This window comes from Phyllostomus discolor, chromosome 12 (assembly GCF_004126475.2).
Source record: "Phyllostomus discolor isolate MPI-MPIP mPhyDis1 chromosome 12, mPhyDis1.pri.v3, whole genome shotgun sequence".
NCBI lineage: Eukaryota > Metazoa > Chordata > Mammalia > Chiroptera > Phyllostomidae > Phyllostomus > Phyllostomus discolor.
In genome coordinates this window covers 51,317,963-51,342,296 of record NC_040914.2, presented here as the reverse complement: position 1 = coordinate 51,342,296, position 24,334 = coordinate 51,317,963, and the positions used below count along the sequence as shown (strand labels likewise).

General features: G+C 49.8%; 1 protein-coding gene across 1 annotated transcript in view; it reads right to left on the bottom strand.

Moving 5' to 3' along the window:
- Positions 1-24,334, bottom strand: part of FTO (FTO alpha-ketoglutarate dependent dioxygenase) — a 307,443-nt gene that overhangs the window by 171,671 nt on the left and 111,438 nt on the right. The window contains exons 5-7 of the mRNA XM_028502124.2: positions 11,048-11,127; positions 9,338-9,481; positions 1,305-1,424 (exon numbers count right to left, since the gene is read on the bottom strand). Coding sequence (XP_028357925.1) covers positions 1,305-1,424; positions 9,338-9,481; positions 11,048-11,127 — 344 coding nt within the window. The remainder of the gene's footprint in view (positions 1-1,304; positions 1,425-9,337; positions 9,482-11,047; positions 11,128-24,334) is intronic.

The following is a 24,334-nucleotide window of genomic DNA, read 5'->3' as shown; positions in this document are numbered from 1 at the left end:
ACTCGACGTTTTCTCGTTGATACACTGGGGATCGGCCAAGCTAACCCGGTTCTGCAGAAGAGTGTGCACCATTTCCAGCGCATTTCAAAGTGTCCGCAGCGACACCCTCTCCAGAGTTTTGGGGGTGTTTACCACTCTCCCAGGGCCCTCCAAGTTCAACTGTGTGGAGGTGGGACAGTGAGGCGGCGGAGGGCGTGACCCCAGCTAGAGCCACCGTCCTGAGTGCCAATCCCGGCTCCCCACCGGAGTCAATGACCTGGGGGAGGCGATGCAGACCTTGTGTGTTTCAATGTCCTTGTTCGCAAGATGGGAAAAAATAGCACCTACGTTATGGGCTCGTCATAAAAGTTAAATAAGTTATGTTTAAAGCATTGAGAATCGTGCCTGGCACTTAGTATCGTGTAAGTATTTGCTATTATTTCTCTGAGTTCCATTCAGACCTAATGCAAGTCTTCCACGTGGCCTCCACTCACCTTCCAGTACCTGGATTCCCTGCCAAGCCCCCTGAAGTCCTTGTCTCTCTCAACACCCCCACTTCTGATCTTGTTTGCACAGTTCCCGGGGCCTACACTCCTCTCCAGATGCCCCCACCCACGACGCGACTCCTCCGCACCCCAGGTCCCCAGAAGCCCCACCTGCCACTCTGCAGCAGTGCCAGCTCCAGGAGCTGGAAGTCGATACCCCCTCCACTGGGCTGTGGTTTCCCAAAAATCTCTGTCGCCAGGTTCCGTGGGCGCCAGTGTGACACCTGGGTATCCCTGAGTCCCCTCCTGGTTAAACTGAGGGTCGTGGGTATGTCACAAGCTACAGAGCCAGCCCGCCGGCCTGCAGCCCCGCCATGCCACTCACTGGGGGGCCGTGGGTGACACACTCGCTCCTCTGCGCCTCGGTTCTTACATCCACAAATGAAGGCGCACCCCGTTTCTGCGGCTCGTGGGGTGGGTGTAAGAATTTGGAAAATTAACCGAGGGAACCCCCTTAGAACAATGCCTGGTGCGTGTGAAAAGGCAAATAAATGTTAGGTGTTATTCTTACATCCTTCTCCCCTCATGGTTATTTCCCGGAGCGTCTCACACAGCGCCTGATGCGTAGGAAATGTTCAAAACATATTCCTCCATCTGAACCGAGGCTGCGCCGACGAAATCCTGCCTGTTCGGGGACCTCACCGAAAGCAACCTAACTCGGTAATGTAGAATAGCTGAGTACGTGCTCCCCCGCGCAAAGGAGGCGGCGGAGAATGTGCACAGCAGATGATGTGCACAGCGCCCCGTCCCGGGAGCTGCTCGCGGACCCCGCGGACTTACCACGTCTTCCATCTTCCTCCACATCTCCTCCAGCTGCGCCATGGGCTGGCACCACCAGTCGGTGCACTTGCTGTAGCGATTGCCTTGGAACCAAAACTGTCTCAGCCACTCGAACTCCACCTGTGGACCGCAAAGACCAGGCCGTGGTTACAAAGCCCTTGTGACAGACCGAGGACAATGGCTTTGTCCCTCAACTCTCCCCCAGGGACTTCACAGCCCTAGGAGGAGAAAAGGTGAGAAAGGCTCAGCCCACCCATTTCCCACCATGACCTGGGGTGCCCAGAGCATTTCTGCGGAGCCAGGGAGAGAGCAGACTTAACGCGCCGTGAGACGACCCAGGTCGGGCTGGGAGGGGTTTTCAGCCACGTTTCTCGGTCAGACGTGAGGAAGCTGTCGGTCAATCACCAGCAAGTACTGGGATCCTAATGTATACAGCCGCCCGCAGTGGGAAAGATATAATCAAAGTATGTTTCTATTACATATCTTTAGTAAAGATTAGCATGAAGAGCCAAATTCAGACACATGTTGGGAAATACTGACATTAAGCGTCTTAGATTTGAAATGAAGACTGCGCCCATGGGTCCGGGGGAGCTGGGGATAGTGCCGACCCACATGACTGAACGGCCCAAAGTTAACCGTGAATGGGTGCATCCCTTAACCCTGCAGAGCCGTTCAAATTGTCCGTTTTCAACTTAGGGCAGCGGCCGCAGGCCCTCTCCTAAGGAGAGCAGCAAAAACACACGATTTCTTTTCCTTCCTAGGAAGCTGCTGTAGTAAATTGCTCTTATTCGCCTCCGTAGCGTTCCTCCTTCTATTCAAGCCAAACCCCACTATTTGTTCGGTAACCCACCCCCTTCCGAGTCTCAGTCCACATGGTCTGGGCGGAGCTCTGGCTCTGATACCGGGGGTCAGCCCACCACAGAACTGGATTTTGGGGAAATAGGACTGTCTGTGTTCCATCAGAATAAGTTTGGAGACTGCAGACTGTCAGAAGTTAACAGGAAGTGGATTCTGCAACCAATTCGGCAGAATGGAAAAAAATCAAGGAAGCAGCTGCAAGAGGAACTGATCAAACCCGGTTCCTGGTAACATCAACTGACTCTTGATCAAGCTATTCCTGAAGCCCTTTTTGCTTAAACCAGTTCAGGTGGTGATTTTGTGCTGTTGTTTTGTTTTTTTTTTGTGCCCTGCAACTGAAATGATCCCCATATAGGTACATGAGAGGTTCAAAAAAGCTTTGAAAAGATAAGAAATTCTTTCTTATTTTCCAAGGCTCCTATCACTCATCTTAACTGGAAAATCAGATTTTACCATCAAAGCACGACTCCATTCATCCCCAAACACTTTGTACCTCTGCCCTCTCAAGAAACATAGAGCTTTCACGGCTTAACGCCGGGTCATCGGGCTTGGCTAATGTAACCGTGCTGCACACACAGGCACCGAGCCATTACAATCTTCACCTGCTACCACAAGGAATTTTTTCGTTTGTTTATTCGTGTTGAACTTTCATGAAGCAAACAAAAGCAACTTGTGAAGATTCAACAATGGTGAAAATGACTCAAATAACTAACCTGAGAACACCAACTCATATGAAAGGGTTTTGGTTTACATTAGCTAGATGTTTGATATGGAGAAGTGAATTCGGTTAAAGTTGTTTAAACAACAACACAAAAGGAGTGTAGACAATACCAAGACAATGGTTGCTAAGCCTTACCTGTGACACAAAAGACAGTGGTTAACAGAAGTGAGCTTGACTGCTTTGAAAGTGGAATAAAAACAAGTGTGTACAGGTCAACTTCTCTGAAGGTACAGGATTAACAACATCATTGCTTACATGGAAAAATAAAGAGTTCTGTTTAATAGGCATGACATGAAATTGGTTCACGCTACAGGAATAAACTGTCAGCAGCAAAGCACCAAGCCCTGTGTTAGGGAAAGTTGAAAAGATTTTTTAAAGTTGTCTGTATCTTTGCACTGGTTATTTCCATGAATGAGGCCAAAACATAAAGTCTTGGCAACCATGGTATCCCCAGAAATAAAGTAGATGATCCTACGTAATTACTTCATTCCACCCATCAGGGTCCCAGAGAGTCTGGATTCCAGTGAGTTAAAACTCAGAAGCCAGGGGACAGCTATCCGACAGGACGGCAAAGAGAGACCCTGTCCTTTTTAGTGAATAATGATTCATCTTCCTGCTCAGTGGTGCAACTATCTTTGCGGGCCAAAGAATGTCATCGTTAAGCGCGAGGACTCTGGGGTCAATTCAGAACGGGCTTCACTACTGAACAGCCATGCCATCTGGGAAACAAAGACAGTGATGTAATAACCACAGAGGTTTGCGGCAAGGAAACCTCACTTAAGTGGGTAGATAATTAGTATTACGTGGATTAATAATAATAATAATAATGCTAGAGGCTAAGACTAGGAGTTGAACAAGGTCATGAGGCCTGCAACTTTCTGTCTTCAAGGATCTTCCCGTCATATTTTCTGAGCAGGAAAATGTCTAATGTCCACGCCAGTTCACGCCCACCCCCCTTTCGCTGAAGCCAGTCAGGAATGTTCAACGCTGAGCACTGACTCCCAACAGAGCTTTTTTCTTGAGTCAAAGCACTGCCCATGAGACACAATCTTTGCGGGCCTCAGACTCACGGGCATGCATGTCACCGTGCTCCGTAGCCTGGCTTTGTCCTTTCAATGTTGTGGACAAAAATGTTACAGGATTGTAATCAAATGCCACCCTCCCCAGGTCCCCCAGTGCCAAGAGGAGTACCTAGCTCCTTTCTTCAAATTAATTAAGGAGGCAAAAATAAAATCCAACTTCTTGGTGCAGAGTTAGACTTACTCGCCACTCAAAAAGTGCTGGGTCCCCCCCCACCCACAAACTCTAGAGGTGAGACAGCATAACTATGGAGGGGTGAACACCGCACAAAAACCAAAGGGTGGGGACTTAGCACAGAGCAGAACCTTCCTTCAGGGCAAAAGAACCTGTCCAACCAGCCCAACGGACAGCTGAGGCTCCGGTTGTGACAGGAGGAGGGACTTGATCCCTTCCCCGTAGTCCCTCTGGGTGGCTCGCAGAGACCAGAGCAGAAATCAGAGGCAAGCCTTCAGGAGCGGAGCAGCTGACCCCCACCCCCCGCCCCACACACACACACCGACCCCCGGGATGTGAGCAACAGGGAGACCACAACTCAGAGTTCACGATACTCGTGGCCTAAACCCCTGATTGCCGTCTCGCACACGACGGAAACTCAGGGTCACGCCCGCAGGTACCAGAAGGCGAGGCGACGACTCGGAGGGCCCTGCAGGATCCTGGAAGGGCCTCTGAGTCATCGGAGGAAAATGAACACGTGTTCGTAACTGTCAGTGTCACAGCTGCGACTCAAACGAAATCTCTGTAACCTCTTAACTAATCTGTGCCTGCCTCCTCAGCAAAAGAGAAGAAAAAAAAAAGGAAGAAGAAGAAAAGATCAATCAGGAAAGGATTTCACCCCAGAAATGGCTAGCAAACATCTGAAGGGAAGGAAGAAACAGAAGCCGCCCGCCTGCACAAATCTTCTTGGTCACTGGACGCTGAGGCATCAGGAGAGTGAAGCTTACCCCAGAATCCTATTTCCGAGCTGCTCCATCACCATACAGTCGTCTCCGTTACTCTCACAGGGAAGTGAATGTCACCTGCTTGCTCCTCTCCCAGTTAGTCTGGGCTCCTGATTGGATCCCAGGCCAAGTATTGGAGCTCCTTCATGAGGAGTGTGAACATCACCAGAGGGGTCCACATCTCGTCGTAGTAACTGAGAAGGACCGTAGACCGGGAGAGACGGGAGGGTCCGACCTACGAACAGCCACCCTTCGAGGTCCCTTTCACAAGAGCTCCGACTGGGACAAAGTGAGAGCCACAGGGTGTCTTTACACAGCACGTGCTGCCAGGGGAAATCTGCTAGTTAGCGAGACTGGAGTCCATGTTTTACGTGGTTTAGGAAAGAAAACAACCTATTCGAGAACACAGAGGAAGGTTCTTCCAGTAACAAAAATCTTTTCTAAACATCTTCAATTAGAAAAAAAAAAATAGCTTCTTGTGGATTCCATTCCAAGCCCCAAGTTCCCAAATTGCTTACTTAGAAACCATCTAAGACAAGGAAAACAAGCCACTTCTAAACCCACACCGCCTGCCAGCCTGTAGCGTATAAAACCAGGGACTTCACCCTGTAATCAGTCTAGCAAAGGCACATGGCCTCTAAGAGAGGGGAAGGCTAACGACAAGGACCCGGGGTAACCGGGACGGACATTCACGCTCCGACAATCGGGGGCACAGTGGTGACTACACCTGCAAGCGCTGGATCCCAAGCCAAGCTGGACGGCGAAAGAACCGTGCGTGACGATGCGCCCTGACATACGGGCTTAATTCTCAAGTACGGAGATGTCCTGGAAGAGTCAAAGGCTGGGGGATGGAGAGGACTGGAACGCACGCCGTTTAGACCCAGGTTCTCTCTCTCTCCATCCGATCTCGGGCTAGCCGCAGAGGGCCAGGGTTTCGGACACGTGCCCGCCCCACCGTGCCGACACACACAATGTCGGAAGCAGCCATAGGGGACTATGAGAGGCTCTGACTGGAGTAAGGGGCTCAGGTCATAGAACCTTGAAGGGATGACCTCACTTCCTTGGTGACAGACGCCAAGAGAAATTAGAACTCTTGTAACTAGGCACACACATTCTAGAGACAACTGCCTCTCCAGGTCAGTTGACTGTCCACAGTCAGGAGACTAGGATGTCTCTGCATTGTTTCCCACTGTTTCGAGGCTCTAGGCCCAAGAAAGTCCAGAATGAGAAAAGTTTCTCTTGCTTTAGAGGCTGGCGCAACAGCGGTCATCATAAACACTTCTCACCATCTGGCAAGATACACCCTGAGGTAATGATGGTCACCCCAGGGCAGGCCCATCACAACCAGGCCCCCACTAGGATCCCACTTGGACCTCATCACACCACTTGCCCCTCTGTTTGGGGTGGGGTAGGACTGTCCTGGTCCTACCCCAGGTCATGGCGGCTAGAATGGGTAGGTGAATGTTGGAGACCAAGCTCTTGTACTCACTGGGCACTCTAAAGCTAATGCGGTCCGATGACAACATTCAACCAGGTTGGCCAAACGGTTCGTTTCTTTTCTTTTTTTTTTTTTTTTCCTGTAAGATGGCTCTAGCAGAGCTCAGCTGATTTAACTTCATTTGAAACCATTTTGTTAGATTGTATTGTGACTGCCGTCATATCAGCATGCATTTTAAAAAAACATCAAAATTGGTGAATTTTTGTGTAGCCATTTTAACACTGAAGGTGGAAAAAAATATGCAGCATGTTTGGCATATGCTTTATTATTTCAAGAAAGGTAAAAACGCAACTGAAACGCCAAAAAAAATGTGTGCGGTGTGTGCACAAGGTGCTGAACGTGTCAAAGGTGGATTGTGAGTTTTCGTGCTGGAGATGTCTCACTGGACGATGCCCCGAGGGCGGGCAGACCAGCTGAAGCTGATAGTGATCACATTGAGACATTAATTGAGAATAACCAACGTGCTATTTGAGAGAGGGCGACACACTCAAAATATCCAAATCGAGAGTTATTGGTGAAAATGAAAAATGTGTCTTTTATTTTATGGGAAAAAAAACCCATATGGACTTTTTCACCAACCAAATAGATAAGCGCGGTGTGATTTTACAGGTTTCCCCACCCCACCCCCACAACAACCACAAAACGTCCGAGTCGCTGACCAAGAGCAGGGAGGACGGGGAAGAGAGGAGTCCACGTGCGTGTGAGTGAGCGCGTCCTAGCCTGACCCCTAGCACCGCGGGGCTGGCAGGGAAGGACACAACCGGACCTGTGGAGGAGAACTTCTTCACCCCCAAAGTGGAGACAGACCTGACCCTGCTCCCCAGCCCAGCTTGGTGAGGTCGCCAGGTCCGTCCACGCTCGCCCTTCCCACAGCGCTGGCCGTCAGCCGTGTCTGTGGCCGGGACAGACGGACGGCAGAGGACGTGGGCACTGGTCAGGCACCGTGAAGGGCAGAACGCCAGCCCCGGGCTCGGCCCAGCAGCAGAGCCGGGTAGTACTTCCCCGAAAGGCAGAACTCCTTTGCTGTTGGGTCTTCGAAATAAGGCAATGTTTCCATATTACATTGCGTCTCCTCTGTTCAAAATCCCTCAATGTCCCCCCACCGCCCACAGGGTAGAAACGGAGTCCTCGTCCTTCCCAGGGGCCTTCAAACCTTGCAGGTGCCCTGGCTGGCGTAGCTCAGTGGATTGAGCTCGGGCTGTGAACCAAAGCATCACAGGTTCGATTCCCAGTCAGGGCACATGCCTGGGTTGCAGGCCACAGCCCCCAGCAACCGCACATTGATGTTTCTCTCTCTCTCCTTCTTTCTTCCTCCCTTCCCTCTCTAGAAGTAAATAAATAAAACCTAAAAAAAAAACCTTTCAGGTGCTGTCTCTGGGACCTCACCTCCTGTAATGCCCAGCCTCACCCCCGCCCCTGGGGTCACACTCTCCCTGAACCAATCATGCACACAGTGTCCGTGACTGGAATGTCCCTCTGCCCGAACGCTGGTCCTCAGAGCGCCACCAGGCTCGCTCCCTCCCCTCCTCCAAGCCCCTGCTCAAAGGACCCCGTCTCAGTGGGACCGTCCCTGCTTCTCCCGGTCTCCATTATCGCACTGTTGTGGGTTTTTTTTCCTTCTTGTATGCAGCACTTGTAAACCTCTAACATGCTAGATAATTAACCAGTGTGGTTAGCATTTGTCACCTCCCTGCACCAGAATGTCTATTGTCTTTACCGACACATCCTCGAGCACCCAGAAGAGTGCCTGGCGCATGCTCGGTAATGATTTTATTGAAAGCCTGAGTGAGAACAAGTCTACATTCCAAGTTCCCCATCCATTCTTCCAATTACACCAAAGAGCAAGTCTCAGGCTGGCAATGATCATCAACAATTCTACCACCTGGTAAGCTCTTTTCTCCTTTTAATCATTGTTTTTTTTTTTTTAGGTATAATGGACCCACCATAAAATGCAGCCAATTTATGCGTAGAACTCAATGACTTTTAGAAAATGTATGAATCTGTGCCCTAACTTCCCTTCTCAACATAAAGAACGGAGACGTTAGGCTCGCGGCCTCCGCTGGCAAGACCGGCGGCTGGAATAATAACACTGTCCTGTTCTCACTGACCGCATTCTTCTGCTTCCGTTTTCTCTTGGCTAGTGATCCTGCTTTTCCACTCGCAGTGGTAACATAAAGCTTCCTTCTTAAAGAGATTTATTTACATGAAAACTAAGTTGATTTTTTAAATGTGTTCAATAGATTTTAAAAAATACGAGTCTATTGGTCCAAAGACGAAGAACAATGGAAAGGGTATGGACGAGGACAGCAGCGTCTGTGAAACCGACTCCCGGGGCCCAGACCCGTGGTCTCCCAGACCGCAGCGCTGGCGCTAAGACACAGAAAGCGAGGCCCTGACCCCTGCTCCCAGGGGCACCCTCAGCGGGCACACGTCAGATCTGCCGGGAGGCTGCTCTGCGCGGGTCTCTTGTATTCCTGCACTGTAGGCAAGGCTGTGGCTGTCCTGTTTCACACTCCCCCTGCAAGGATGTTTGTCCTGTGAGCAGCCTTGGAAGGTGTGGGTCCTCCCTCCAGAACGAAGGGCAGGTTTGCTAACAGACTGGGAGGATGAAGACAGTGTCTCGCTTTGGAGCAAAGGACAGGCACGCGGACTGCCTACTATAAAAGGTTTGGGTTCCCTTAGCTTGGGTTCCTGTCCCATAATGCAACCCCTCCGTGTGCCCTTGCTCTCTGGCCCCCTTGGCATTGCCCTGTGGAAACAGAGGCTTGGAGACCTGGCGCAGAAGTTCTGATACTCTGGCTCCTGCTACTGTTGGGAGTAACACACAGTCCTTTGTCTCTGGGAGTTGCATGTCTTATAGGAAACTATGGCAGATTCACTTGCAAGTTTGCCAGTGGGATCGGATCTCAGACCCTTCCCAGTTCTTCGAAATCCTCACCTCATTGTGGATTTCTTCTCCTTGTTTCAAAACTGTGGGCTCCAGGGACTTCAGAGACACATCAGCACCGCCTGCGCCATCACGGACATTCTGCAGAGCCAACTGGCAGCGCTGCAGGATGTAGTCCAAGGTCCCCGTCGAGCACTGCACAGAGAACCAGAAATCCAGAGGATAAGCAGCTTCCAAGTCTGCCGGGCCTCCTCCTAGGACTGCTCCCATGGGTCCCCTTTCCGTGCCCGTCACCCGGCACCCTCACAGCTCGGCCTATACTCCTTAACTCAAGCTTGCCTACTCTTCCAGATTACATTTTAAAAGATGCAACAAGGAGGCACTTAAGCAGCCACCCACTCCAACGGACCCTGAAGAAAAGGATGCTTAAGCGGATTATGGCTAGAAAAACAGATGCCTAGAACATCTCACGTAAAAGCGAGGTCTTTTTTATATAACACAAAGCGCGGATTAAATAGAATCTGTAAAATGCTCGCTCACTCTTTTCTTTCCTTCACTCCTCCCTTCCCTCCTGACTTCTAACATAACTAATTTTTAGGTCTTTACAATAACGTTTCCACATTTGTTTGTTTAATATTCGTCTCCCCAACTGAAATGGGAGTTCAACACGGGGAGTGGCCACAACGGTTGTTGGCGCTGACGGCTGCATCTCCCGAGCCCGCGGTGCTGCTGGACACACCACAGGCACTCGGACACTCAGATGGGTGAGGGAAGGGAAGAGACAAGACAGGAAGGCGAGGAGACAGGAGGAAGGGGTGCTTGATGGGCCTGCTGGCAGCTTGACTGAAATGGACGCCACACCCTCTCTGCCGCATGGCCACACGACCAGGCCACCAGGAAAGCTGCCTAATTCCCAGAAGGCACAACACTGCCTGGCAGACTCACGGTCTCGGCACTGAAAAGGTCCCGCATTCCCTGCCACTTAGCTGCATCCCTTCTTTTCTGCCCCATGCTCTCCCACCGCGGCACGATGCACAAACTACAGAGCAAAGCAAAGCGCACATAACAAGCTTGGAAAGGGGTCGGCCTGTAATCCTCTCTGTAATTATTCCTCTGCTCTCTGGCACCCTTCCTAATGACACGCACAGCACCCCGGGCTGACTACAAAGGGTTTCCCTCGCCGCTTATATTCCTGTACCGAGCTGGTCCAGTCATCTGACCGTCAGCCACTCCAAGTGGTGGCAGAATTTCGCAATAAAGTCTGCGTTGCAAACAGAACTGGGGAGCTTGGAAATTCTCTGGCTCTGCCGTAACTCCTTCATTTACATTCACATGCCCAGAAGCCTGACCAAAAAATTAAGGGCAATGTAAACTCTCCACCATCTGAGCCCAATCACAGCTAACACATGCACGAGCACACAAATCCACCCCATTTCCTTCTGGCCATCTCCTGCCTTTGACCTTGACAGATACAAACCCCTTAGAAAGTCTCTAACTAGCAACACCTGCCAGTGGCACTTACCTTCTCCAAGAAACATAAACCCAAATAAGCAAAATATACTTATCCCACGCTGTGAGTACACTTTCAAAAACTATCCAACACAACCCAAAGCCAAGAAAGCAAGTAAACAGAGACCGGAGTCAAGTGAGATGGAAGCAATTTTCCTATCAAATACTCTTCCAAAGTTCTATGATAAATTGCTCATTCAACCACTTCTGCCACATCCAATTAATCTGAATCACATTTTTATTTACACTTACCTCTGCCACTCGGTGGGTGGAACTAAACCGAGGTGGTAAACCAGCCAAAACACAGTGTTGGTGGGTGGCATTGAGATCATCTGCGGGAAAGACACCAAAAATTAAAAACAAAACCACACACACACTTAGTCACCCTATACTACTTAACTAAAATACCAAATAAACAAGTAAATCCATCATTCCAAAAATAATGACAGTGGCCAAAAACTGAACAACTACATTTTATTCTTAAAATCATTCTCTCTGAATTCAATGACCGACGAAACCTTTCCCACGTTCAAGAGTGAGAGGGGACGTTATTAGTCTTATTTTGGGACAACAGGCGCACGCCAGGACTGTCCCTCACAGATGTGACGTATGCTCACCTTACTTACCTGTAGCCTTACGGTACCCACTCCCCACAAAGGTAAAAATGGATGGCTTGCACTTCTTTCTCTTTCTTAGGATATACCTGATTCTACCCATGCCATTAGAATAAGCTGAAATCCTTTCGTGTTATTTGGGGTTGAGTATCTTTCATCCGAAAACCTGCCTCCTTCTCTCCCCGAAGTATCAGTTTTGCCCTAACAGTTTCCCAGGCAGCAAACCAACTCAGCATCTTACGAAGCTCTGGCTCTCAGAACAGAATTCAAGCCTATGGCCTGACAACCTGAGGATGGAGTAGGTGGCAAATTCATCCGCTGACGAACATGCCTAAAACCACGCGAGGCACGAGGAACATCCGTGTTGCTGTGTACTCTAAGAAATGACGCCTCGTGTTGGGCAAAATCGGTACCACCTCCCCTTGGCCCGTCACTTCCCGTGTTACAAAGAAGAGGACTGAATGGTGCTGTTTCCCAGCCATGCACGAGTAAAAAAGACAATGACAATGCTAAGAAGCCAAGAGCACTACGCCCTTCACATGTTGGCAAAAACCACCTACACAGTCACCTCTGAACATAAGAAAGGAAATGCAAAACGGCAATCAAAGGACCCTCACTTCTGAGCGTTCTGGAGGAACAGTGACAAGATTTGTCCCCCGACCTCAAACTACAAAACAGACCCAAAGTAGCAAACAAAAGTTCCGACACTGGAAAACAGAGCAAGATACAGTCCGAAGGTAAGAGAAATGATATGTAGGGATCCCTCCGACGGCCCTAACTCACTTCCTGAAAACAGTTTGAAAGCCACAGAGTAGAGAGGGGGGAAGTCAGACAGAACACTCAGTGTGGAGTTTTCCTTCTTGCTGCATTGTGGAGGCAAACCGTAGAGTGTGTACAGCGGACTACTGGGATAGAAGAACCTGTACAGAGAGAGCGCGCACGAGAGAGAGAGAGAGCAAGAGTGAGAGAGAGAGAGCGAGAGCACAGGCAAGCAGACATCTGCAGAAGGGCTCCTTCCAGCGTGGGCACGTGTGAGTGGGGACTGCCCAAGGGCAGGAAAGGCAGCACCGGGAAGCTGCAGGGGGAGCACATCTCAGACCTCACACAGGGCTGGGAACACACCGTGTTCTCGGCAGCAGAACGGCTCCCACCACACAAGATAATGAATACAGTCTTCGGAAAAGCCTCGCCTTAGTAGTAGTGCTGACTGCATCTTAGATTAAAGGCTGCTATAGCTCCGCCTAACAGGTTAAAAGCAAGCCTTAAAAGCCTCTTCCAGATCATTTAGTCACTCATTAGAGCAAAGGCCAACAAAATCAGGTACTCAAAAATTCTAGGCAGAGACGGGGCCAGGGCCAAGGCACGGGCGTGGGGACAGGCTGGTTGTACTCGGGGAGGAAGACAGGCCAGTGTGAGGGCAGCGTGGTGAGCAAGGGGCACGTAAGAAGCTAAACAGATTACGGAGGTCTCGCTCGGCTGTGCCATTCTAGACATGACAAGAAGCCTTTAGAAAACCTTAAGCAGGAATAAAATGTGATCTCAGTTTAAAACAGACCCCAGTGGCAGCTTTACAGAAAAGAGGCGAGGCAGGAGGGGGCGGGGACTGAAGAGGAACCCGATTTGGAGCAGGAAGACCAGCTGGGACGCCGGTGCAGGACTCGGTGACGGTGAGCAGCGGCCACAGTCACAAGGTTTAAAGGGAAAAAACAGGACCTGCTAGGGGACTGGGCAAGTGAAGTGAGGGGGGGAGCGAGGTTGGGGGCAACGTGGGGGTTCGCACTGGCACGACTGATGGGAAGTTCAGGAAGTCACAAGACATCGGGAGTGTCGGGTAAACAGCATTAGAAAGTGCAATAAAGTGAAAACGTCAGCGATACCCCTGGAGTTTCAGGGTCAAGTGTGAAGACAATGGGAAAGGCTAACGGAGAGGGTCAGAGCAGACCCCAGGGCTCAGCAGCCTGGGGCCCAAAGGCGCGGCTCAAGGCCTGATGAAGAAGGCCGGATGACGGCTCTCTCCTCTCGCTGGCCCTCTCTGAGGAGGATTCTGGGGAAGGGCACCCCCGGGAACCCCTGGTTGATCCAGACTAGCTTCCCTACCGGTGGCTTCAGAGTCAAACAAACAAGCAAGCTGAGGCTGGAGGAGGCTCCCCGCCTAGATTTCCATAAAGGGGTGAGACGATTTCTAAGAGATACACAGAGGCCATTCTCATCTACCCAAACGAAAGCCTTACTGCTCCTGTGCTAGGATCCACAGCCCTGGCCGGGTGGCTCAGGTGGTTAGAGCATCATTCAGATGCACCAAGGTTGCAGGGTTGATCTCTGGCCAGGGCAGATACAGGAATCCACCCATGAATGCATAATAAGTGGAACAAGAAGACTCTCTCTCTCCCCCCGCTTCCCTTACTCTCTCTCTCTAAAATCAATCAATCAATAAAAATACCAGGATCTACAGATATCATAAAGGGGAGAAGTCATATTAAGGAACAGATCCGTGCAGTGCTTTCGTTCCACGGGAGGGCAGCGGATCCGATGCAGACCAAGTGGCAAACACGGCACTCGAAGTACCGCTTTGGGGCTTGTACCTTCCTTTACATCCCTGGCGACTCTCTAATCAAAAAACTCCCAATTGCTCCCAACTGTCTCTAATCCTTTATGACTTTCAGAGAGAACCTTGTAATTTTCCTTTAAGAGCTTCTAATTTACCTAAACCTCAAAGTCTATAAGAAGTGGCTCAGGCTTCATGGGTTGTACTTCTCAAAGGGTGCATACTAAAGACATTCCGACCTTGAGAAGTGGACTCCTAATGATTTTTAGGGAGAAAACACTGAAGAACGTCCATCTGCCAGCGCCATCTCAGGAGACAGCGAAAAGCTGGCTGACTCCGCACGCGAGCGGGACCGGAGCTTGCGGAATGCACTCCACAGGACGCACGGGAAGGAGCTCTCGCCCTTCGCTGACAAATGCTGCGTGCTCCGTCGTGGGTGAGGAGGGCTCCGTCGTGGCAGGAAATCTCATCTCATATACGAAAGGCCGTGGGGCAAAGGCTCCATCTGCACCACGGGGACCCATTCGGGCCCAGGGCTTTCTTGGTTTTAACGCTCAGGTCTCTCTTCCTCAGATGCGCCCCCCACTGAACTGTAGCCCCCCCCATTAGGGCATCAGAGGGAGCCCTAACAGTCGGTCCCTCTGAATTCCACCCAGCCCTGACTGCCTTGGTGTTGTGTGCGGTCCACTGTGTCAGCGTGGCTACTGCATCCCAAATTTCTTAAAGTGACAATCAAGGCCCTCGCCGACGGTGCTCCTGGGCGAAATAAGCCCAGTACTGAAATCCAATCTCCCCAGCTTCACGCAGTCACTGGAGCTTTTCATTCCTACTCACCTGTCCGTCCTCATCCCTCAATCTTCATATGTACGACCTTATTTCTCCTAGAGGCAGGGACATCCAGGACTGAGAACATTTTCAGGACCGAACGGCCAGTGAAAGGGGAAGGGGAAGCGTCCTGATGAGATGCCGGCATAGACTCGGGCCTCCACCGGCCCCACCCCTGGACCCCCAGTGAGACCGCCCACGGAATACCGGGAGAGACGGACACTCCTTTCAACGCTGAGTGTCAGGGAAAGGCGCTCCATAGGGCAGAAAGGGCCAGGGACGGTGCCGGACACAGCAGTGGCAGGTGAGTTTGCAGAAGGCTGCCCTGAAGAACCGGCACCCAGGGGAGTCCATCAAGTGACCCCTGGGCCTCGAGCCCAGGGGGTGAGGGGCAGGAGGGGGGCCCAGGAGGCAGCGGGGGCGCCCGGACCTCGGCACGGGCTGCTGGCACAAGTGGCCGCTTTGACAAGCGGGCCTGGCACGGCTGGGGTCCGAGGGCGGTCGGGCAGATAGGCCAAGGATGGGCGGGAGAATAGGTGCGGTTTTAAAACAGCCACACTCTCTCCCCTCGCCCAGGTATCCTGGTTCTAGTCATTTTCCCTGAAGAAACAATCACGGATGCAGACAGAGACGGATGGGCAAAGCTGTTCCCCGGAGCCCAAGGCGTGATATCAAAACACTGGAAGTGAATTAAATGAGCAAAAGTACGGGCTTACTATTTCGGTCACTTTTAAGTAACCCGTTTTCAAGGAAGACTTAATAACAAAAGATGTTTTAGATAGAAGAATATAGAAGAAAACCAAGACACAAAATATTATATCTGACACTTTCTAAAAAGAAATAAACGTACATTCCCACATATGGAAAGAAACACTGGAAGGAATTCGACCAAACAGGGTGGATGGTATCATCTCTGTGATGCTATGATGTATTTTTATTATCTACTGCATACCTTTCCTATGGTTCGTTACGTCTTTAAAAAGGGCACACACTCCATTTCATCAATTCCGAGGCCCATATTTTCTTTCTTCATAGTTATAACATCTCTGAAACTGGCCTCCATCTTAAACTTCACGGCATCTTTGGGTGACATGTACGACTACTTCCACACTTAGCAAGGAAAAAGAAAACGGCGAGTATCGTTATTTTTGAAAGATCCAAAGCAGCCGTTCAATGAGGAGACACTCCAAAAAGAGGTGCTCGCTGTCCAGACAGACACGATGGCACACAGCAGCCACCAGCGGAGGCGACAGAAGCTCTGAAGAGTTTTGTGCGCCTCCCCTCAAACACAGTTTTCCGCAGGAGTGAAAACTCTTTTATCAAAACAAGTACAGAGGTGAAGATGACCTCGGGGTACACAGCTTCCCCCTCTTTTTTTTTTAATTAACTTGTATGGAATGCTTAGTTTGTTGTTGGGCTGTGAGGAGAATAGATTGTTGAGGTTAATCATTCATTTTTGCTTTCTTACTACACACACACAAAAATTCCCACTTGGGCCAAGACTCTTCCCACGACACAGGAGGGCAGTGGGGGCGGGGAAATGGTTGAGAAGGGACAGAGGTTACGCTGCATGACGTCACTTTCTTCTTTTCCCCGTGCTTACGTGCAGATGCATCACTTCTGCCCATGACTCTAGTGGCCTGTGGGGACCAGACATTTCTGAATAAGTCAAGGGATGAACCAGAAGCAGCCACCTAAGTTCTGTTCCTTCCTATGCCTTCCGACTTCCTCTTGATTCACTTCTATCTCACACCTAATGTCCCACTGGCAGTTGAGGAAGGTGGCTCTGGTTTCCAGCTAAAGCTCAGGGAGAATAAAAAAAGGATGTTCTAGCCCTAGCTGGCATAGCTCAGTGGATTGAGCACGGACTGCGAACCAAAGCATCGCAGGTTCGATTCCCAGTCAGGGCACATGCCTGGGTTGCAGGCCACAGCTCCAGCAACCACACATTGATGTTTTGCTCTCTCTTTCTCCCTCCCTTCCCTAAATAAATAAATAAATAAATAAATAAAATCTAAAAAAAAAAAAGGGGTGTTCTTTCCCAATAGGCGGTAAGTTCCTGTTAACATCCAAGGCACTGAGTGCTGTGTGCAGTACAAGGATGTAAGTAACATAGTAGTGACACCCTAAAGCTCACCTCTAGTAGGGGAGATAAGACTTCTCTCTCAACCACTACGGTCCAGAGGGGAAGAGTATGGCACATACCCTGATTGGTTGGTGCTCCTGCCATTCTGGGTGTTAAGTTTTTTTTTGAATGTCGTCTCTAAATAGGTGAGTGCTACGGACACCTAGATGAAGGGGGAAGCATGACATGGTGGAGGGGATGAATAGTATGAAGAAAGATAAGGAAAAAGGATTGTGCCAGGGCCAATTTTAGGAAAAGATTTTAGGGCAAAGCCACTACCATGAATTGACAAGGATTACAATTTATATCTTTTTAAAATGTCTTCAATGTTTATTGAGCCTAGGAGAATTATTCCACAGGAAGAAGTTAATGAATCACCCATCACGGGGTATGTGGTCTGGCCGTGAAATATGCGACAGGGACCAACTGGTTTAGAAAAGTCAGACTCATTCCTGGTCTAGTCCTGGGTTTACACCTTCCATAAGGATTAATTATTTTTTAAAAAAGATTTTATTTTATTTATTTTTAGAGAGGGAAGGGAGGGAGAAAGAGAGAGAGAGAGACATCAATGTGGGGTTGCTGGGGGTCATGACCTGCAACCCAGGCATGTGCCCTGACTGGGAATCGAACCTGTGACACTTTGGTTTGCAGCCCGCACTCAATCCACTGAGCTATGCCAGCCAGGGCTAGGATTAATTATTTTTAAGCTTCATTTGTGGCCATTCTTCCACTGTCTTTATGACAGAGAATAAACACAGGATATGCAATCAAATTAAAAGCCTGAAACATTATCTTCCACAGCTCATGCCTTTAGGAGTCACACAGATAGAGCGCCAAGGAGGACGTGGGAAGGCTGCCCGCCAGAGGAGAACGTCCCAGCCGCCTGAGCCAGGGGCAGAGTCGCCCCGGTGCAGCGAGACTCTGAGTGACACGGGACAGTGAAAGGACCTCACGTTCACGGCAACACGTCGTCCTCGGCGTCAAAGGAATCAACACGTTTCTGTTACCGTGGGTGGTTTTCTCATAAAAGAATTGGAAGAGGATGTACACACGGATCCACACGCTGTGTCGGTCTGAAAGATTCTGGGACGCCACACGCGTATTTGGACTGGATATAAAGAAGGGAAAGCACCGGTGACGGAGGAGACAGACGCCACTGAAGAGTCCAAGGGCGTCTCTGGAGACCCCCCCAGGCAGGAGGTGAATGGCCACCTGTTTGGGGGATGGACTTCAGAACCTTTTCCAGCACGGAGCTTCCAAAGACAGGATAAATACTTTCTTCAGTCTATATGGCCAAGTCATAGTGCCATGAAATTTTTTTAAAGCTAATTTTTGGTTCAACTGTTCACTCATTCACTCAATAATTATTCATTAAAGCACCTACCATGTTCAAAGTACTGTGTTAGGTGCTGTAGAGGTTACAGATTTTTAGAAACACAAAATATAGTGGGTAGAAGGCATTTTTAGAAAATTCTAAGCAATAGGTCTAATTCTAAGAAGTAGACCCACATAAAAGAGGAATTAGCAAAGGAGTGCCATGAGAAGAAATCGCAGTGTGACGGCTGTGCCCCTTAGGTCTGCAGCACCCAGCACTTCTCCGAACATTAATCAAGCAGTATGGTAAAACATCCAGTGACACAGAGCCATCACTCTGGCATGATCTTTCTATCAATAAGAATAAAGAAAAGTATTTATGAATTCCAGGGGAAGAGGGAGCTGCACAAGAAAGTCACGGTTTACAATAGCTAGATGCTGGAAGCAACCTAGATGCCCATCAGTAAATGAATGGATCAAAAAACTACGGTACATTTACACAATGGAATTCTATGCAGCAGAAAAAAAGAAGGAGCTCCTACCCTTTGCAACAGCGTGGGTGGAACTGGAAAACATTATGCTAAGCGAAACAAGCCAGGCGGTGAGAGACAAATACTGTACGATCTCACCTTTAACAGGAACCTAAACAACAAAACAAAGATGCAAGCAAAATATAACCAAAGTCACTGAAATAGAGGACAGGCTGACAGTGACCACAGAGGAGAGTAGAGGGAATCTCAGGGGACAGTGGGAAGGGTTCACGGGAACAAACTTAAAGGACACATGGTCAAAAACTAGGAGGAGGGTGATAATGGGAGGGAAGTGAGGAGGAGTGGGAGGGGGGGCTGGACTGGGAATAAAAAGGAGAAAACTGTATTTGAACAATGATTAAAATAAAATTTAAAAAAAAAGAAAGAAAGTCACGGTTCGAATACAAAGCAAGTTCAAGTGTAGCATGGTTATTCTGAGCCTTTGATGAAGGGCAGAGTCTGGACCCGACACTGGTCACACTCCCCTGCGACTGACCCGAGTAGTGATTACAGCGGGTGACGTCTTCTGCGAGTGGACCCAGTCACTGTATTCGGTTCTGCAATAAGTAACGCACACACAAGCACTGTTATGTGCTGGCTTTCGAATTTCAGAATCAGTGCACAGAGAAAGCGAGACAGTCTTATCAAAACGACAGATTAGCCTGTAAGCATTATCCACTTCAAAAACTGTGGAAGTAATGATATGGCTGAGAAAGAACTTTAATTCCCCATCATGCATACTGAAAGTCGAGAGAGAGAGAGTATCTGTATATTGGTTATAACGGTAATCAATGAAGGGGAAAAAAGACTAAATGAGAACGAACAAGAGCTAGCAAGAACAGGAGACGGTGGTGCAGGGGAGCCCGTTTCACATTCCCCTTCCTGGAGAAACGGACAGTGCTCAGCGCTGGCGGGTGAAGAAAGGGAAGCATTAAGGGCATGTTTCAGAGTTAAGGAGGTGGCAGTCTAAAGAATAAAACGCAAATACAGAGAAGAGCAATTACTTCTACGAATGGAACTTGGGTGCAGGCACAGAGAGTTCGTCACTGCCTGCTTCAGATCACCCTCACCCGTTTGCTTCCCCAGCGCATACATTATCCTGGTCACACCAGCGATGCTGCGGATGCGGTACGGAGGGGAAAGACCTAAAGCAAGTGCTATGGTAATATGTATAATAAAGTCCCTTTCGTCTTTTTAAAGCAGCAACCTAGATGTAAATATGTGAACATAACTACATGCACCTTACTAGTTAGAAAAGGACCAAACAGGAGAGGAGGGTCACCAAGTACATCCGCACTTTCTTCTCTGTAGTTCAATCTCGTTAGAATCCTTCACAAGGCGAAAAACGTTTACTCATCTGACACCAATTGTTCCATTTCCCCTACATTTTTAAAGGAAAAAGACTCCGTGACTGCATCATGGGCAGAGCTGGCACAGTCCTGGGGAAGGAAGAGGAGGAGCTCTGGCCTCGGAAAAGCCCGGACTCAAACCCCAGCTGTACCGGGTATGTTACTCTGAACCAGTCGCGTCACCCCTCTAAGCCTCAATTTCCTCTTTGCAAAAGAGAGCTTTATTGAGATGTAATTCACCCACCGAACAATCCCCTCACTGAAAGGACGTGATTCACTGAATTTTTTTTAGCGTGTTCACAGGACTGTGCGGCCATCCCCACAAAGCAACTTCAGAGCATTTTCACGGCCCCGAGAGAGAAACCACGTCCAAGTGCACCGTCTGTCCCGTCCGTTCTCCTCCCCAGGGAGACGGTGGGGACCTGACGGGCCTGCTTAGAAAAATAAAACACATCCAAGCGTCCGGCACGGGGCTGGCCCTCAGCAGGCACTCAAAACGTCCAAGACCGAAAAGGCGCGGGGGCAGCAAAAAGACTGGCGGTGATAAGGAAGCGTAGGAGGTGGGCGAATCCTTCCAAATACACAAGAAGGAGCTCGGGTTCCTATCCTCAGAGCCTCTTCCACAAGCCTGGCCTCTCCCAAATTCCACTGAGCACAGAAAGACCAGGCAGCATCATGCGCAAAGGCAGGCTTTGGAGGATGTTGGCACTTGGGGGCATAGTTTAAAGGGAGCTTTTGGGAGCGGGGGCCGCAGCCCCGACCCTGCAGAAAACGAGGGGCAGGGAGCGAAGGCTGCAGCCGCTGCAGAGGCGGGGAGGGTGGCAGGAGGTCATCCCAGACCAGCAGCAGGCACAGCCCCCTCGTGTCTCCGCTTTTCAGAGTGGAAACAAACGTGACAGGTGCTCATTTGGCTGTCCGGGCACTTTCCACCTAGACGGAGAGTCCTCCGGCTTACCCACGGCGGCCTGAGTTACATAATTTATGGCTGCTTCTGGGTTATTCCCTGGCTCCGGCAGGGAGCAGAACACGGCGCCTGCCTTTCAAGACCCAGGAGAGGTAATAAAGTATAATTATTTCGAATTTATGATTAAGCTGTAAATTACAGGCACTTTCTACTTCAGTTGGTCAGTCAGAGGTTGGTGGGGGAGGACAGGAATGGGGTCAGAGGGGAAAAAATAACAAAAGCCTTTTCCTTCTAATAAAATGTGTAAGCCGGGGCGGGACCGAGGGACACCCGGAGGATTTCACTAAGATGCCACAGCCCCTGAAGGCAGTTCCAGAGGGGGCTCAGCTGAGACAGACACGCCCAGCTCCCGGAGGCCTCGGTTCTCCCTGCTCACAGGGTGGCAGACCCCACCCGGGACGCTCCCCATGCCCCGCGGGGCACCCTTCCAGGCTATCGCACAGCCCCCAGCCTGCCCCAAGGACCGGAACCCCGGTTATCAGAACCCCCCCGCCCAGGATCCAGGCGTCACCTGGGCCTCCACCCAGGGAAGACCGGGGTCCCCACGGAGCTCCGACTCCACAGTTGCCAGATGTGGGCTGCTCTCCCGCCAGCATCCACTGGTAACACTTCATCTTCCTGGGGCTCCCTGGGGTGCCAGGAAAACGTGCACACAAAAAAGTGAGGTGCAATGCTGGCAAAACTCAAGGTGGGGAGAAAGGTGGGAAGAACATTCGGCCCCCTTGGGCCACCCACCTGCCTCTCTGGTTCTCCAAGAACCACACACAGCCCAGGCCCCAGGCTTCCCAAGGCCCCACATTCAAATCGTAGCGTGAAAAGCACCGTCCCGTGCATTTTACTGGGCCTCACAGTAACCTGGGAGTGAGGATCATCAGCACTGGTTTGGGGGGCAGGGGGGTAGGAACTCTGAGAGGGGCTAACGGCGCCTACCCCGCAGACGGGGTTCGGTGAGTCTGAACCCGGTCACCTGATGGAAAACCTCACGGCTCTTTCAATCTCTGACCCCAAACTGTTGGTGAGGGAACACAAAACCAAAAAAAAGAAAGACTATGAATTTTCAACTGATACTGTTTCTCTCTCTCTCTCTCTTTTTCAAACCAAAAAAAGAAAGACTATGAATTTCAACTGATACTGCTTCTCTCTCTCTCTCTCTCTCTCTCTCTCTCTTTTGCAGTGGATTTTTACTGGGCAGCAGAAGCTTTGAAGTAGCTGATCGTTACAGGAACAGACATTTGAAAATGGGACTCAGTCGGATCTAAGGAAACGCAGGGAGAGACGAGAGAGATCGGACCTGTGAGGAGTGATGTGTAAAAAGTAGCGACAATAAATTAAGGAGGGGGGAAGGAGGTTCGCCCCAATTCTTTACCTAGCACCCACCTTTGTCCTGACACACCCCACCTCCACCCCAGGCTCCTGGTTAGTAAACATAATGGGGTCAGTGTCCCTCGAACTGCATAATTTGTTCCACAAAACACAAACCTACAGTTTGTCCCCACGTCACTTGTAAGTCCCCACGTCCCCGGTCGCATGCGGTCTATGGAAAACATCTGCGGCCAAGTAAATCATCCCACTCTGAAAAAGACCAGAATCTAATTTTTTTCCCCCTCTAAGTGTGTTTTGAAGTCCAGGTTGGAAAATTAGTGAAAATTGTAAATCTGTGTGCAAATCTGGTCATGTCTAACTCTGAGATCAGGGCAAAGATTCCAATTTCAAAGCGAGACCGTGACAACTCCAGTTAAGCGTGTCCTCGGGCACCGCCGGCAGGGCCTTCACTTACGCACGCAGGCGCTGGATTTATTGCAGGCACCCGACGCGCTCCCCGTCGGACACCCCCCCACCCCCCTCGGCGCACCGACCTGAGACAGCAGGGCCCAGCCCGCCGCACTTCCTCTGCAGACCAATATATTATTATAAATGGAGCTAAACTGTTTCCTTTTCATAAGCGCTGTGCAGTTCAGATTCCGGATATCAGCGCAGGGGCCGAGGTGCCTCCTCAGGGCTCCTGGTAGTATGTGGATTTGCAAAAGATGCAGAGGGGGCGTTTGGCCACGGTTGCTTTTGTTTGTTTGCGTGTTTGTTTGTTCGTTTGTTTTTAAGAGGAAGTGGAGGAAAATTCCTTTTAGAAATCCAATATGACATCTTCATGAGGAAATATATTCTTGATGCAGACCTAGAATATGCTGTGCTGGGCTGGGCCTGCTCAGCGGGTACTAGCTCTCCTGCCTGCATCTAAAGCAAGATTTAGGGACTCAGGAAAAGATATTATAGCTTGGCTAACAGTTCCCATCAAATAATACTCCCTTCCCCTGTTTCTCGCCTACAGTAGCTAAAGGGGCCCAATGCATATTTAAAATGTATGGGCACTATAACACGTAACTCCGAAGGACAACGTAATGACTCAATATTTTCACTATTCACCAATTTCTAAGGCAAGAAAAACTGTAACCTGAAAAAGAAAAGAAAAAGAAAGAAGCAAACGGACCGTTGTCATCATCTTTTCTTCCCTTCTGGGACCATTTGGTCCCAGAGCCTTTCAGGCACAGCACTGCGCTGGGGGAGGGAGAGGAGGGTGCCGGGTGACCCCTGAGCAGGGGTCAGCACCCGAGTCGGGAGGAGGGGTGGCCCGACACGCGGGGGCAGAGCCCAAGTGGGAGGAAGTGACAAGCCCCAGCCCGTGCGTACTGGCTGTGGAACCAGGGCGAAGTGACTACATCGACCTAACCTTGCTTTTTCCTGTGGCCGTCTAGCTAAGGCCTATTTCCTAGGGTTACTGAGAGGAGTAAAAGGACACGTGAATTGCCGTTAGTCCACAATAAAGGTGGTTGTTACTCATAACACTACCATCATTCCAGACATGAGCACGTACAGAAAAAAGACTTAAAAAGAGTATCCTGAAACAGTCAAGAACCTGATTTTTACCATCTTCTTTCATGTTGTATTCTTCAGAGTTTCTTTTCTCTAGGACGAGAATAGAGTGCTTTCTCAATCAGAACAGAACACATGAGATATTAATAAATAGGTGAAAGATAGCTGAACTTTTACAATGTGTATTTACTACTTTTATGAACAGAAAATTAACAAAGCTATTAAAAACGGTATCATTCTGACTCATTTCTTCTAAAGATGCAGGCTGCTAATAGAAACTCCTAAACAAGCACCCAAAGGAAAGTGGTTTATTGGCTGAAATTAACACCTATTTATACTCAAGGCATTGAGTGAATATCCCTATCAGGGCGGTACACTGAAAAATGAAATAATAATCTGTTTACCTGC